Below are 18,229 nucleotides of genomic sequence, written 5' to 3' on the forward strand. Positions count from 1 at the left end.
ATTGTTGTAAGAGTTCGATGTTTATTTCTTTAAAGTATTGCTTTTGTTACATCACTTGTGACGTCCTTATGTGTGTTAAATATCCTGGGCACACATAAGCTGCACCTGGTTTTGTTCATTAAAACCGGGTGTGATAATGCGGAATAGAAAGCTTGTAAGAAAGTAAATTCTCAAAGTAAATTATAAAAAAGTAAAAAGATGGATAAGAAGACACCAATTTTTTCTCGAGGTATCGAGGAGTTGGCACCCCCTAGTCCTCGTTAGAGCATCCACCAATGATATAGCCCTCCTTGAGCCACCAAGACTCAAGTGCTCCCTCATGATTGTCACTTCTCCATATCCAGATTGGTGGGCTTCAAACCAAGTACATAACTCTTCCCAAGGCTCCCACAAGAACTCCAAGAGCTCACCGAGACACCTCCAATCACCAAAGACCAGCTAGGTGTTGCCAACCATCAAGGGTAATAAGCTAATAGCTTCACTTGACCAATATCAAGCCTAGACTACAGCTAGATGCACACTTGCTACTCTCTAAGCACTAATGATGTCCTTAATCTTCAATTAAGAACTTTGAAATTCACTCAAGTGCTCTCTCTTGCTTCATAATGACACACAATGCATAGGCTCCTCTGCGTTCACAAGAGATTCAAGTAAGACCGAGTGAGGGGATGTATATAGGCTAGAGGTCCAAATCTAGTTGTTGTCCAACCACCCACACTTTCTGTGAACGCCGAATGATCTAGCGTGCACCAATTCACATACACCGGACCATCCGACGTGTACCTTTTTCTGAAAGCTAGTTGATGCCAGCTATTAATAGCTATTACTATTTTGAAATACTATGGCTAAGCCTTCTGTACTCACGCCAGACCATCCAACGTGCACAATCACGCCAGACCAGCTGAGAAACCTTCTTTGGAAAGATTGCTCCGTTGAAGTCACCTTGAGTACGCCGGAACATCCGGCGTGTTCAATTACTTCTGCCGAAAATTCGGTTATGTATAAGAAGCACCAGAGTGTTCCTACCTCAACGCTGGACCATCCGGCGTGTTCAACGTGATCTTCTGTGAATTTGAATAAGTCATATAAAATGCTCTAGCATTCTCTTCACTCTGACATCGGACCATATACTGTTGACTTGTTCTTTTTCAGCCAAAAATACTCTGATGAGAACAACTTGAAGATCACCGAACCATCCATTTAGTCAATAGATTTCTAACTTGAACAAAGAAGCCTCTAGTGAGTTCAACTTCTAAATCACTGGACCATCCGGTGATAACAAATTTTTCTGAGCTTATCCAATTCAAATTTTCTTGAGCTCTAACTTCTCGATAACTTATCCATAGACTTCTCTGAGCTACCTAGTGCTAGAATTTCACAAGTGTGCATCTAACCAAGTCTAGACTCACCTAGGTCAAACTACTACTCTTAACCCCTCTTTATAGTATGGTTAAAAGGCTAAGAAAAGATACCTATAATGCTCTAAGTGTCCTTCACCTTCTTGTGACACTTATAACTAGAAGATCCTTCTCATATTCTTTGATCATCCATAGAATCAACTTAGGGACCAAGAATACCCAATCAACATTATGAACTAAATTTTTGATACATGTTAAAACAAACTTGTTAGTCATAATGACACGATTGTAATTAAGCACCGAAACACTTACCACTTATCTAAGGGCTTAGATGCTACACCGCAGCGCCGCCACGCCCCCCTCCCCCATAGGTGTGATCCAGCCAATGAAGGATCTCGTCATCACCCTACATTGTTGTCCCCGTGTGCCACGACACTCCGGCTGATCGATGCCACCTCTCTCGGCGCGTCATCGCCTTCATCGTCAACGCACTTGGTCTTTGTCACGCTATTTGTGTGTTCTTTGTCAACTTCTTTGAGCAAACTCTCTCGGACATCGGCGTCGCCGCTCCAGGTCACTGGTTCCGCCTCCCTCTACTGCCTTCGTCTAGCATAACCTCATCGCCAACATCGCAGTCTCCTCCCTAACTACTTAGTCTACTCCAGCAACCATAGGCTACATCGGCACTCTCCTTCTCGCTGCTTTGCGCATCGCAACTATCTCGGAAGCATCCTCTGCTGGTGCCGCATGGTTGGGCTTCATACCTTTGCACTTTTGGTACTAGCAACACTGGTATATGCCTTCGTCCCTGACGTGTTCCCAGGCTTGGAAAACCCGGTGCATGCATCGTCCTCGATGACCTCGACTACATTGATTTCAGCATCAACCTCTTCCTTGACGATTGCCTCGTCCGCGTCACCGTCTTCTTCCCTTGGGCCTACCTATGCCCATCTCCATGGCACCTCTGGCGCCCATGGCTTCAAGTGCGGCTCCCTCGACCACTCGTGGCAACCCTGAATACGGCTACGTCGACCATGGCTATCTCCTGTGTGACATCCTCGACCATGACTACTCACCTCGCTCTCGGCAACCACGACTTTGGCACAAAGGTCTACCATCTGCATGAGCGACTCATCAGTTTCTCCAGTCACAACATCTACATTGCGTTATTTTGACTGCGGGGGGATGTCATTTGTCTTCCTCTTAACTCTCATCATCAGTGACGCTCCCATTGCGGGGGGGGGGGGGGATGCTATTGTATATTTAGGATATCTCTAGATATGATAGTTTAGGATTGATTATAATCCCAATACACTGCCTTATCTCTAGGAGAGACTTCTTGCCCTCCAAACTTTGTACTCTATATATTCCGCCCTTGAGGCACATTAACCAATCCTCATATACTATCAGTCATTAGTGACGAGTGAGGAATCACTCATCACTAATGACAACAGTGGTGGGTCACTTTATAATCCATCACTAATGTCCTTGCATTACTCGAGAAACGTCTATTTCACGTGTGTGTGTGTGTGTGTGTGTGTGTGAATTGCCTCGCTCACGCGTTGCTCGGACACGTGGCTCCCCTCCTTCCACTCATTTTTTCTAGAGAGTTTAGATGAGACGACCTCCCAATTGGATAAGCTTCACACCACTTGTGCTCTCTCTCCCTCTCCTCTGAATATAAATCATGATGGGGTGGCCGAGGGTCGGCGAGGCCTCTCATCCACTCCCTTTGATCCTCCACCAGGAACCACGACTCGCAGGTGAGGTCAAACCGCCATGGGGGGAGCCATTGCCTCCGGTGATTACGAACCACCGTCGGTGTGCATCTCAATATCTCTTTCTTTCTTTTCTTTATCTTTGTGATTTTTTCATGATTTTTTCTCAAAAAGTTTCTACTAAAATTTTCCCTTGTTGTCTCTCCCTTTCCGCTGCCTTCCCCTTTCCTCCACTTCTGCCGCTACCTTCTTCTAGAGTTTTCCCCACCATCGCCACTGCCCGATCCCGATCCGAGGCAGATGTCGCCCGCAGCCATGGCGTCGCCGCCGCCCCCATCTAACTTAGGTAGGTGCACGACTCGGCCACCCAGATCCAGTCAGCTTGGGCCGGCTACTGGCTTCTCTCTGGCGCGCTTGCGTCGACCCGCTTGTTACGGTCCCGCACATCGATGACCTCATCTTCTATTTCTTGCAGGGCCACATCGAGCAGGCCACGAGCTCCCCCCCCCTAGCTACTTTGATAGATTTCAGTTTGATTGTTTACATGTTCTGCGAAATTTAACATGCACAGATGGACACAGACAAGGTCTCTGCACAGATCATGCTCATGCCAGAGCCTGAGGTAATCTCCTTACTTAAGCGATTTAATTTGGCTATGTGTTTGGGCAAAAAAATTCAGTTCAAGGAGATGCTTAATTGGGTTCGGCCTATGGATGCAGCAAAACGACATGGCGGCCGAGAAGGGTAAATCTGGGTCAGGCACCACACTACCTAGGCCAACAGTCAGTTTCCCTTTTTTGTTTTTTAAACACACATTAGCGATGGGTCGAGTCCAGACCCATCACTGATGAGACCACATTAATGATACTCTCAGAGTGACGGGTGTGGCACCCGTTACTAATAAGGGTTATCACGTGTCACTAATAAACTTTTTTGAGGTAGTGTCACCTACATGTAAGTAATGTTCTTCTCTTATTAAAAACAAAATCATTACAACTTAACCATATTTTTCAACAAAGTGACGCAACCCCAACCCAAATCTTTAGCCTGAGCTTTGATCCCACCCCAGCTAGCCAGTTCCCATACATATTGGTAATAGATGTAGGTGGAGGCAAATCAAAAGCAATCTTCACAGTTCTCCAAATAAATTTTGTTGACTTGACGGGTGACAACAACAAGCTCATGGGGCAACCCAAGATGCAGAACAAGATCTGGGAATAATCAGGGTGGAATGGAACCGAGCAGCCGAGGCAGGTGGAGACTGAGGAAGTGGCAGACGAAGCTAGGTTCGGAGGCAACGCAAAGCCATCGCTTGCAAACTAGGGTGACATAGACAAGTGGGGTTGAGAGGGTCCGGTGGGGGACCACCTCCTACAACAAGTTGTCATTGATAAGCACTACTGTGGCCACAACGGTTGCATTTTCAGACAATGGAGGCTCACTAGGGCCCTCTTCCTCTCATTGGCATTTGGGGAGGAGGCCGAGCAACTAATTGTGAGACTTGGTGTGATCTGGACATAACATTCTATAGGGCAACAAAGAGGGGTATATAAGAGCTGAAATTAAAGGTTCCATACAAAAATAGCAAAAACTATAATAAGTTCCATCAAACCTAAATTTGGGGTTTATATGATCGCATCAATTTTTCTTACACTAGATTTTTCTCGTAATACATGCTTAAGCTGACACCGTCCCTCCCCCCTCACGGGTGGGCTAGAGGGAGGTTGGTGAGGAAGAGGCAACTATTGGTTTGACGACTGGGGTAGGTGCGACGGTGTTGGGGAATCAAGATCTGGTGGATGAGGAGACGGCAGGGTGAGGAGGGTGACGGCGGCGACTAGAGTGGGGTTGGACAAGGGTGTGGGTGTGGAGAGAGTTTCTTATGTAGTATGAGGGATGTGAAAAGAGTGATTGGACCAATTTTTTCATATTTTGTAACAACCTAAAATGGAATGAACTCCATAAGAGGGTGACGGATTAATCAGTTTGGTGCCTTCTTGAGCTTCGCTCGTCCTTGATTCATGTCTCTCTAAAAGCATAAATTAATCATGTCCCAAAACTTGCTATTTGTGTTTATGACATTATAATTTGTGTGTGCCATAGAAAAGTGACGCGCGCGCACAAATTCCACTTCGAGGGCAGTGGTGCACACATATTCGAGTAGCATACACATAAATAGTGAGTGGCACACATACACAACTTTCCCTTCTCTAGAAAATCCACAAACCACCAAATTCAATCAATTTTAAAACCTCAAGCACGTTGACATAGGCAAACCAAACGAACGCTTTTGTGATACATGAACACCAAATTTATTCAATTTGTAGCTGCTACCACACGTAGAACCCAGCCCAAAGAACGAAGAACGCAACACCAGCAAAGCACATGCATACATAACGTGCGTGAGCACACGCGGTGGCTTGAGTCTACATGCCGGCTCACTACTAACTACTTCGGGGAAGGCGTGAAGGAGATGAGCTCCTTGGACCTGAGCCACTTCTTGACGACCACGACGGCGTCGAACGGCCTGTCGCCGCTGCCGGAGCGGTCCCGGGCGATGACCTTCAGGTAGTACGCCACGCCGGAGACGACCTGCTCCTGCGCCGCGGCCACGGCCGTGAAGGAGAGGAGGACCGGGACGGGGTCGCTGGCAGTGCCGCCGCCGCGGTTGCGGAGACGGCGGTTGTGCTCGGCCACCGCGAACCGGCCCAGGGACTGCACCTCCTTGTTCGCGCCCACGTTCGTGATATCCCTCCGCCCGCCCACCGCGGTCACCGGAGCCGATGCCGTTTTGGTCACCGCGGAGGCGACGGCGAGGATGGAGAGGAGGAGGAGGGAGGAGGTGGCGGCCGTTCTTGCCATTGCTACTTCGCTGGTGGTGGTATGGTGGAGGGCTGGCTTGGTGTACAAATATATAGTGTTGGTCATCAAGGAAGGGAATGATAACGCGCCACCCCTTAGAGAATGATAGAGGTCGCCCATTTGCGTGATCCATTCGGTGCGAGTAAATTGTGGCGAAAATCAAGTGCCTAGCTGCACTTTAGTTATTTGCATGTGTGCATGCATTTCTTTGTCAAACTTAACAAGTCGAGCCGAAGCAGTTCAGTTAGACTGGAGCTTACTCTAGCTGACCATATGTCATGAAGCTACTTGAGCCCAAGTCGAGCTTATGTTGCCAAACCTAACTTTTAACTCCAAATTTATTCAAGTATTGACGGCACCGCCGAGCTCAAGCCCAAGCCTAGGCTTAGCTCGAGCTTCTACTGTTGATCTGACAACCCTAACGGCCATTGGTCTAGCAAAAAGATCGATAGTTATAGTACTCTATCTGGGGTTCATTTTTCCAGTGTTACGTGAGGGGTTCCTTGCAAGCCACACATTGGTAGTATGTCTTACACATAACCGACAATAAGGATCGGACGATAAGCATCGGGCGGCACTGTTACGGGTTCCTTGCAAGCCACCCTAGTCGAACAAGGCCAAAAACAGTCCACACAACATAAAATTGGCTAAATCTAGGAGTAAAAAGGCATGAGATTGATTATACATGTGATACGATGATGATCTTGTCGGGCCCATCTGCATGTGCCCAACCCCTGTTTCTAAGGATTGCATTGCATTGTTTTCTAGGAGTAGGTTATCCTTATCTGGAACTATATGTCACGGGCAATCTAGATACATTACGGGCAATCTAGATACATTATCATCTACAACGCTAATTTTCAATTCATCTCCTGCTCACCTCCTCGGGAGATGCATTGTAAGCAGAGTGCAAAGCGGAAAAGAGGTAATTTGATAACAATCCATAACCTCCTAATAACATGGTTTTCTAGCTGGACGAGGTATATTGCACTTGTGTAAATAAAAGTAAAGATCACATTGCATTGTTTTCTAGGAGTCGGTGATCCTTATCTGGAACCATGTGTCGCGGGCAATCTAGACACATTATCATCTGCAATGCTAAGTTTCAATTCATCTCCTGCTCGCCTCTTCGGGAGATGCATTGTAAGCAGAGTGCAAAGCGGAAAGGAGGTACTTTGATAACAATTCATGACCTTCTATTCACATGGTTTTCTAGCTGAATGAGGTATATTATACTTGTTTAAATAAAAGTTCCCCTTACGATCTAGCTAAAACGGATAATCCATGAAGTCTCTAGACCAGTAGTGTAAATAAAAACTGTGACATATATCTCATATGAGAACTCATGGTTTCGCCAAAGTACATGATTCTTACTCCTTTCTCCCTTTGGTGATAAGATTGCATAAAATATTTGTGAAATGGAATGCGTGTACCATGTATGCCCACGAATGCTCCATTTTTGGACTCAGATGCCAACAATATATCGTTTGGGGACGGGGACCCTAACAGCAGCAGCCCTTCTGGGTTCAACTTCTTCAACAGGCACCGGGAGCAGCCAAGTACTTTCCCTGGCAGAACAGCAAGTGTTGGATCCGAAGGCCTGAACTCTCAACCAGACAAAGACCACTGCTGCCGATAGCTTCTGGTCCCCATTCGCTATTATGCTAAACTTTCAAAAGATCCAATCAAGTGTACCATCTCCCAACCCAATATAATCCAAGCTTTCAAAATCCTCTCACATGCCACTTCTCACGGGCCACGCTCTACTATTGCGTGCGCTGGTTTAACAGCATCATAAAAGGATAATAAATTGAGCACCACTGGCCATCAAAAAGCCTCACAAACTGTATGATTTCTTGAATGAGCAGAAGAAACCTGACCCAAAAAGAAAGGAGCTTATGATTCTGTCTCGGCTTAACATTATTGATAGAAGGAAGAATTGGCTTAATATGGTCGATGTATTGCTTGAGCTTCGAGAGCAGATTATATAGAGTTTACAAGACTCAGTGGGAAAGAAACCTCTTGGAGATAAGATGAAAACATAGGATCTTAATCCTAACAAATCCTATCAAATCTCAGTTAGTCGTGACACTCTAATCCTACCCTACTATAATAACTAGATCCTTTCAGATCCTTACTATATAGTCTAACATCCCTCCGCAGTCGCAACGGAAGCGTCGCACTGACATCCCCCTCCCCTCTCGGTAGTCGCAACGGTAGCGCCAATGCGATGCAGATGTTGTGACTAGAGTGGAAGCTAACAAGGTGCTCATGCAGATGATAGCACTTTGTGCCGATGTTGAGGTAACCAAGAGCAAGGGCGTGCAACCATGGTTGAGGATGCCATGCTTAAGGTAGTTGTAGTCAGGATTGTCATTGATGAGGAAGCCACATTTGAAGCCACGAGAGCAAGGAGAAGCCATGGAGCCGAGGGTGTGAGGATGCACTAAGGAAGAAGACAGTGACACGATCGAGGCAATCGGTGAGGAAGAGTTCCATGCCGAAGTCGATGCAATCGAGGTCATTGAGGATGAGGTGTTGCACTGGTTTGCCAGGCCCAAGAACACGTTGGGGACGAAAGCACGCACCGGTGTTGCCAGTACCGGATGTGCTAGGAAAGAGACTATCACAAACCATGTGCTAGTGTTAGAGGGATCAGCAAAGAAGGTCTCTGTGACAGTTGTGATGCGCAGAGCGGCGAGGAGGAGAGTGTCAGTGCAACTTGTAGTTGTTGGAGTAAATAGATTATAGCTTGGGAAGAGACGGTGACTCTAGCGATGAGGTTGCGGTGGTTGGAGATTGAACATGAGGCGGAACTGGTGGCCTAGAGTGGCGACACCAGTATCCAAGAGAAGTGTTGTGGTGGTGCTCAAAGTAGGTAGAGAAGGATCCGATCGGTGTGATGAAGACCAGACGTGTGTACGATTGATGGCAAAAATTGTGCTAAGAGAGGCGGCCTAGCTCGATCTAAGGGTTGTTGCACACGGGAACATCAATGAAGGCCATGTGGCATGGATGTTGTGGCCCGAGGGGGCAACGCAGCAGCCATGCGCGAGGTGTACCAACGGCGGGAGCCACCAAAGACAGGGACACACCTGGGAGGGTGTGGCAACAATCCAGAGGCAATGACTACGAGCGGTGGCACTACTTCTCGAGGGGGTTCACAACGGCAGCCTGGTGCTCAGAGTTGATGCATGTGCACTCAAGTTCCATCCCACAGTTGTGCATGTCGTAACTATGCATTGATTGGCTGATCAGATTGAGGTGCGTGTGGAGCAAGACGGTGGTGGACGATTCCACATAGATCGTAGATGGTGGTGATGGTGTCGGGGACGGCCGTATTAAAGACCAAAGGATGTCCCGATTGGTGGCAATGATGTGGCAACGTGTAGTCGTGCAGACGGAGCAGCCGCACAATTGGAGACGAGGAGTCAGCTAGTGTAGTTGTTACTGAAGTCGGAGTATAGGTGCGCAAGAACGACAAGGGTTGGGTGATGAAAACCTATCTATGATCGGAAAAACTAAAAACAAAATGCTGATTAATGATTAGCGAGAGAGAAAAGCCCGACCAATGGATCAGTACAAAACTCTCTAGGGTAGCCGAATGAATTGATCGGCGGATCAAACCCTAGCTACGGGTCACGCAGTCCTCGGTGGAGATCATGGAGATCGATCTCCCTAGGGTAGGGTGGCAGAAGCAATGGTTTTGAGTTAGAACCGAAGCCTAAACTAATACCATGATAGAAGGAAGAATTTGCTTAATATGGTCGATGTATTGCTTGAGCCTCGAGGACAAATTTTATAGAGTTTACAAGACTTAGAGGTCAAGAAGCCTCCTAAAGATAAGATGGAAACATAGAATCTTAATCCTAACAAATCCTATTAAATCCCAGTTAGTCGTGATACTATAATCCTATCATACTATAACAGCCAGATCCTTACCATATAGTCTAATAATTACAAGTTATAAAAATAGCCCATGTGTTGAGGTTTGATAGTATTGCAATCAGGAACCAACAAGACTACTCTTCTCTCTAGGCACACATAATTGGAGCTCCAGACTAAACCTGAACTCTTCTTTGGTGGATAAGTTAAGATCTCATAAATGGATATGTATAAACCGGGTTAGAGTGCATCAGACACCACAAGAACTACATGCTAGTGCGCTGCAACTCTCCGTTCTATGGCCCTATTTGGATAGGTTGTGGCTTCTGCAGAAGCAGCTGTTGGGCTTCGGAGTTGGGAAGAAGACCGTTTGGATAGATGGCTTTTGGATGGGTTGTCTGTCTGCTGTAGCTAGAAATGTTTGAAATGCCCCTGGTTTAGGTAAATAGTTGTAAATATGTTGTTTAAGCGTAATTGACTTGTTTAAACCTTGATAAAGGTGCAACGACATATGTATGATCAATGACATCAAACAATACATACATCCATCACAGAGAATTTTCAACAAATAGTACGTTATGTCACGTTACAATACCAAAGTCTTATTCGTCAAATAGTAGTAGTAGCATGTAATAAAAATATTCGACAAATAGTAGGATATGTTACCGAAGTCTTATTTGACAAATAGTAGTAGTAGCATGTAATGAAAATATTCCTAAATTATGATTGCCATCAAAGAGGTTGTAATACTATCACGAAACTATTTCATGTCTTGCTCATCGTGCTCTATAGCGGTGTCTCCATCACGTCCCACTTGGTGGTGGTTGAGCACCTTCCGGAATGTAGTCCTCATCAGTGTCACATTTTCCAAGTTCTCGTCACGTAAGGCACTATCACGTATGAAATTATGAAGGGCCATACATGCAAGAATTATTTGAGTTTGCTTCACCAATGGGTACGCCGGTATGCCCAATAAGATCCTCCATCTCATCTTTAAAACACCGAATGACCTCTCAATTACATTTCGAAGAGAGGAATGAGCATGATTAAACACTTCATACTTCCCACTTGGTTGTTGTCCTTGACGAAATTCCTGAAGATGATACTTCTTTCCCTTCTAAGGTACTAGGTATCCGTGTTTGTTTGGATATCCGGAATCAACTAGACAGTATATACCTACATGCAAGGTCACATGTCAGCGGTGAGTTAAAAAAAAGTTGAACAGTCAATGGATTAGTGAAAATTGTTACCTGGAGGGGGTGAGGGAAACTTGTCACATATTTCCTTAATGAGTCATTGAATATACAAGTATCATGCACTGACCGTGGACATCCGGCCAACACGAAGGTAAATCTCATATCAAAGTCACAAACAGCTATCACATTTTGTGTTGGATAGCCATGTCGACAGGTGTGATTAACAATCTCATCATAAGGTACAATGGCACGTATAGGTGTGCCATCTATAGCATCGATGCATCCATTAAAATGAGGGAAAACCTACCATCTTGCAGTCTGGAATGCATGATGGTAAAGTTTGGATCCTTAGGTCTAATGTTTTGTGTAGCTAAGGCATTGACAGAGCACAAGACATGTAGAAATTTTCTACAAATTATTTCTTCAGACCTCTTAAACTTATTCTTTGCTTGATTAACTGATTATGCTGCTACTACCATCCATAGAAATATAGCCAAACTCTCAACTGAGGTACATAACCTACTTGATTTAAGATGTATGATATGTATCTGTGAGATTCTTGTTCATAATCTTATGGAGATGCATATTTAAATTGATGATATTATTGTTACATACTTGTTCTTATGTTCAATGCATGTTTACTATATTGGTGGGCATACAGGCGTGCCTGCACAACGAGCATGGGTGTCAGTTTTTACCCGTGGCTGGTAATGGGTGCGGGCACAAGTTTAGGAATTAGCTCATGGATATGGATTTGTATAGCTTCTACCCATAGGTATTATACCTGTTGCCATCCCTAATCATAAGATGGCCTCAACCTAGGGTGGTTTGGTTTGTTATCTTGATGACATTGATGCTATAATTTAGCTACGGTTTGGTTCCATATCAAACTTTGGTATTGCCCCCACAAAATTTAGCAAAACTAACTCTCCCCAAATGCAATTCGAACAAGCAAATTGCTCCCACTGATTTGGTTTAGACGAGGCCCATACAAGCAGTCCTGACGTGGCATAAGTGATCTGCTGAACCCATTAGATTCAATTCACCACTACGACTTTGAACACTTAAAATAGGATGAATATTCAAAAGTATGTGAGCTGGGAGCCTAAATAATGAAATGCTATGCTGGTTTAAATGGTTCAAGAGATGCCAGAAACGGCACTAGATATCAATAAGCAACCCTAGGAACTCTAGGAGGTCACACAGACACCGCATCATGTGATCAAATAGTTATATGGATCATTTGACATGAAATGAAAGTTGCAGGGGTAAACTGACAAACAAATTGTAGGAGAGTTTTCGACAAACCCCTAAGATTGTTGGTGGGTTTTTGCAATTTTTTAATGGAAAATTGTGAGGACCTGTCCAAATTGTATTCAAATTAATTATTAGGGTGATCATTTAATAAGATAAGAGCTAGCACACGCCCGTCTCTCGGTGCGTCACGTGCCAACCCACATCTCATCACAATAATCATAACAATTAATGATTAACCCAAATCCAATCCTAACAATCTTGATATATGTGCTTTGATAATTCCCAAGATAGCCATTATCCATACATATCTCTACCATTATGTATATCACAACATCACGATTATATAAAAGCTCAAGAGATTACATGTTGATAAAATTAAACAAAAAAATAAGTATCATCTAGCATAATTATACATAAATTGCAGTGGAATTAACATCTAAAAAAACAAAGATCAATGATGTCATTTGCCCACAAGGCAACCGACTAAAGTTAGTGGTAGTATAGTAACTACTCGTCACCACACTGCTCTTGGTGGCGTATAAGTAGCCGACACCTAACTTCACCTGCAAAACAACCAACAAAACACGGTGAGTACGAATGTACTCGCAAGATTTACACATACGGGTATATACATTCTCGACTCCAAGGATAATTCATTTAGATGAATTAGCAAGGAATAGGCCACAATGTCAAATTGAATTATGCAAAAGTCAAATGAACTTACAACTTAAATATGTGAGCACCTACATATCCTAACTCTTGGACTATCCTAGCCTAACCATAAGAACATAATCATAACTGACATATGAACCTACTCTCCTCGACATAAAACTTCACTAGCCACTTCCCAACACACCACATATGACCACCATAGAAACTCTACGATTGATGCGGATAGACATAAGCATGCTCACGATCGAGAGCACGACAATTCAAATTGATCTTACACCCTGCAGGGGTACATCTTTACCCACACGCCACGAGGCAACCCTCCATACAACCCATTGGTTGCAAGCGATAATTCATGTGACAAATGTTCATGTACTCACCCGAACAATTGTTCCCATGCCTGAGTATATGGATGCCACCTAGATCTACTCCTGGAGGAATCTCATGTGCCTCTAGAAGCTCTTTCGTTCAAATCCCGGGTGCATGAGTTAAATAAACGTGGCGACTTACGATACCTGGCTCATCCTTTTCCCTATTCAAATATGTGGTAGTACGAAAAAGTGCTTAAGTCAACAGCGCCAACGAACGGTGCTTAAACGATGCAAATGATATATGGCATTCGGGTTCTCTCCTGACCTACCCCTAGCACCGTCCACGTCTCGTCTCATCCTCATCAACTCTTCATCCCAACATCATTATACTCGTGAAAATAATTAAGCCTATAGCTTGCAAACGATGGAATGTTCCACCACTCGACTTATACTGGTGACCTATGCATTGCTAAATATTTTGGATAAATTTTAATTTGCACATTAACATGGTTATCCCTAGGTTACAAGGATTGGGATCAACAATAACAAGATAGAGATAAATGCAATAAGATAGGTTCTACCTGATTCCCGACATCGACTAGCTAAATATGCATATATAACACATAGCAATATCTAACAGATTGACCCACAATTCACCAAAATATGGACGAAATATGATAGATGCTTGTCTTGATGCTCTTCTTTAAATCAAGATCAACCACAAAATCTTCTGAAGAAAATCTGTCACTCTCCGGTTCATCGATCACTAAAAGAGGAAAATGCATCGCAATAAGCATGATGAAATGTAATGAGGTAAACTTCATGATGCATGGTTATGAACAATATACAATATGAAATGTCATGAAAACACTTTTCCATTTATCACATATCATAAGAAGATTAGCAAAATTGGTTTCACCAATTTTTGACTTGTAATGAATTAATGGTGAATTAATGAAGCTTTAAAATAATTAATCTCATAAAATTAATTGATCATTTCATATTTGTGCATTTTTTAATAGGTATTTGTGCATTTTTTTAATAGGTATATGACATTATTATGAAACCAACAAAATTGGTTTCAAATTTTTTTGAACTATAAAGAATTTATTATGAATTTTACAAGTTTTAAGAAAATAATAAATTGCACTAAAATGGGTATGTCTGAGTTAACCATGGTCAGATCGCCAATATGGGTGGTTAGACATTGGGATTGGTGGTTGAACCATGGGGAAGTGTGGTCAAACTCCTAGGAAGTGCGACGATTTGATACCCAGCGGTCAGACCGGCCCGACTCCTGGAACGATGGTCGGACCTCTATGAGACCCGGTCAGACCGTTGTGCTCGGCCGGTGGCACTTGGCGAGCTCGCTGGTGACAATTTCGACAACGCTTTCAACCAAGGTTGGTACCTAAATGCTCTATGAAACTAGGGGATCCATTTTATGTGGTTTGAGCGACATACATGGGGCCAAAAGCTTGCCTCCCATGGATCGATGTCCATGGCTAGGTGAAGCTCGTTCCTATGGCTGTGGGGAGTGGGAGAACTTAGGGGGAAATGAGGGAAAAGGGGATGTGGAGCTTCACCTTGGTGTGGGGAAGCTTGTTTGAGGGTTGGCCAACTTCGGGGAAGCTCCGATGTGGAGATCGGCTCCGAGATGCTCCAACTGGCCTAGAGGTGGAAGAAGAGCTTGGAGTTTGCTCCAGCAAGGGGAAGCTTAGGGATGAGCTCAGGGATGATGTGGGGAACTCATGGGCAACCTTCTCCTTTGACCTTTGGCTTCCGTGGAGCTCGAGGTGGTGGAATGGTGAGGGATCCCTCCTCTCTCTCTCTCTCTCTCTCTTGGGTGGGGATATAATGAACGAGTGAGGGAGTGAGAGGTGGTCGATGGGGTCTTAAGTGATCACTCTGAGTCCTAGCGGTCAGATCATGGGGAGGCTTAGCTAGACCACGGGCTAACCCACGTGCTAAAAGTTTTCCCTACTTTTTTTTTACTTTTCTACCAATTCTTCTCCCTTTCCTTCCTAACTGATTTTGGGCTATCTAACCACCTTCAAACAATTCTGACTCATAACATAGGTGGAAAAAACGAGGCGTTTAACGGAGTAATGTTTTCAAAAAGTTTTTGAAACACATAAACCAAAAACCAAAAATATGAATTATGATGTCATGATGCATATGCATGCTTAATGACTAGGTTACGATTTTTAGGGTGTGACAATCCTCCCCACCCCCTCTTAAAAAGAATCTTGACCCGAGATTTGGAAACTCAAGAGAGAGGGTGATGGGTAAAACATCACTACAAAGTGGGAATTAGTCATATCTTGGTAAGAATACATCCTAAGGGTTTTTTTATTCGAGGTGTAATTTTTTCCATAAATGGAAAAATTAGGACTTGCTGAGATCCTTCAACATCTTGAACTGAAACTAATCGAACCTCTCTTTACTCTGTTGGGAATCTCTCCCTCTCTCTAGTGCTAAACAAGACAACACAGGAGAGGCAATATTTGGCGACGCAGCTATCACATCTCACGTCTCTTTTTCTCTTTTTTTTCTACTTCAAAACTGAACTGATGCAGTACATATATATACACAAGCAGGCACTTCAGCAAGACCCACTCACACCACGATCTACCTAGTTTCATGCTCCCCCAAGCATGCACCTAATGACCAGGTAATTTCTCACCTGCATGCACTAACAAACTAACTAATCTTGCATGCACCATGCATGCATATCTACTACTTGAGCCGATTCACTCGGCTAACTTCGACCTCGCGTTGCAGTCATATCACGAATAGACCGTGGGCTAGGCAGTCATATCACCCAGTGATAGAGGACAAAATTGATTACTGCACGTCTCTGGCGGTCAGACCAACAAGGGTGCAGTTGGACCACCAGGACGGGTCTTTTCCTCCGGCTGAGATTTTTCTAAGAATGTTCTTCAGGGAAATTCTTGAATGTCAAGATGATGTAACTATGGTCATCCGACAATAGGGGATAATACATGTTCAAGGATAAGGTGTCGCATGGGTATGCACATAGCCTAGCTCACTACTCACAAACGTGCTCTATGCAAAAGTGAGCAGTCAGGCTGCTGGCATAGTGTGTCAGACCGCTGCCATGGCAGTCAAACCGCTAGGAGTTCTATCACCAAGCAGCAGCTTTTCCACCTGCGTTCCACACACCTCACATGTTTTAGTAGAAAAACAAAAATGATTCAACATCCACGATTACATTACACTTAGGGGCAATAATATAGCTAATTAAAGGTCCTATTTTTCGTGAATAAGATGCTACGCTCTAACTCACGTTGCTTAAGTTCAACTAACCTTTGGTTAATTAGCTCCGGTTTCTACTCGCCTGTTTAGCCTAATACATCGGCATAAAAGATTTGCTCCTCATACATCTCCATAGCGTATTCTCTTTGTCGGTAGCTCCAACCATTACACCGTTAGCGAGAAAAGCATAAATATGAGAGAGGGGACCAAGGGCAACATGAGGCACAATGGATCATATATCAAGAACTAGATAGGACACAAGTCCTTAAATAGAACATCAGAACTGAGAGCATTTCCATCTCGCCTTTAACTCATGAGAGAATAAGGTGAGTTAAAGAACAAATTAAATCATATTAACAAACACAAGACATGTGATAGCTATAAGAAAAGGTAAGGAGTAAAATAGAGCACACATTTAGAGTGTGAAATTAAACTTTAATGAGTTATATTAGAGAAGTTTACATATTTTACTTAAAACCACCATACTACTCTAACCTATGATCAACCATGCTTTGATACCACGCTGTGAGGACCTGTCCAAATTGTATTCGAATGAGTTAATTTCACAAACCCACCACTTTCTTGGCCTAATTGTCACAAAACCACCACAATCTTGTCCTGCATCACATACCTACCAATAACTTGGGCTCCCTTCTCACAAAACTACCATTTTGTTGCACTCCCCATTCCTAACCCGGTGGGACCCACTTTTCACTGTCATGAAGAAGATATCCTAGCTATTCCTATCGCCATGTCATTCTGGGGGCACACCACGTAAGCAAGCCAACATGGTTGTCTGGGCTGCTTGCGGTAGACCTTTAGAATCCTTATTTTATCCACCTACCTAACCAGCAAATAAAGCATGAACTAGTTAGCCCAAAAATAGGTGGGTCCCACCTTCAAACAATTCCCACTCATAACATAGGTGGAAAAAGCAAGGCATTTAACGATGTAACATTTTCAAAAAAAAATTATAACACATAAAACAAAAACAAAAACAAAAAATATGAATTATAATGTCATGATGCATATACATAGTTAATGACTAGGTTAGGTTAAAGCTTTTAGGGTGTGATAAAGATGAGACCATTATAGCTGGATGTTTTAGATGAATGAAGGTAAGGGAAAGTACAACGCAGACACCCATAAATGATAGCCTCACCAGAAAATTGCACACCAAGTCGATTTGGATGGTCCAAAGCCACCAGCGAGCCAACGCAAGCCACACCTCCCATTTGTTTGAGTGGAGTTCCAATGGCTAATTTGTGAAAATATACTCATCGGATGATCCGGTGTTAATACTATTGTTCTTACCGGATCATCCGATGTTAACAACTTTTCTAAGTCGTTGGGTTAACGGCTAGTGCGCGGGTTTGATGCTATAAATACCTATCCACTCATTCATTTGAAGGAGTGGCATGTTGCTGGAGTCCAGAGGAAGCTCATACACACTTAAAAAGATATCCAAGTCACTAAAGTGCTTAATGTGATTATCCAAGGTGATTAAGCACAAAATTAGTGAGTGATTAGTGTTTATAGGCCTACAGAGTGTTGTTAGGTGATTGCTGCCTAGAGAGTGGATCAATGAGTGATCCAACCTTGTACCAAGTGGTACGCTGACACCTTGGAGTCTTGGTAACTCACCGACAAGCTTGTTGACCCTTCGACTTGGTGCGGAGCGGCAACGAGAAGCG

The 18,229-nt window shown here is 43.9% G+C and overlaps 1 protein-coding gene across 1 annotated transcript; it reads right to left on the reverse strand.

Moving 5' to 3' along the window:
• Positions 1-5,333: 5,333 nt before the first annotated feature.
• On the reverse strand, positions 5,334-5,946 carry LOC133889647 (cysteine proteinase inhibitor 10-like). The gene has a single exon (XM_062330090.1). It carries the CDS (start codon positions 5,936-5,938, stop codon positions 5,525-5,527), a length of 414 nt encoding a protein of 137 aa, XP_062186074.1. The 5' UTR covers positions 5,939-5,946; the 3' UTR covers positions 5,334-5,524.
• Between the last annotated feature and the right edge of the window lie 12,283 nt (positions 5,947-18,229).

Source organism: Phragmites australis, chromosome 13 (assembly GCF_958298935.1).
Source record: "Phragmites australis chromosome 13, lpPhrAust1.1, whole genome shotgun sequence".
NCBI lineage: Eukaryota > Viridiplantae > Streptophyta > Magnoliopsida > Poales > Poaceae > Phragmites > Phragmites australis.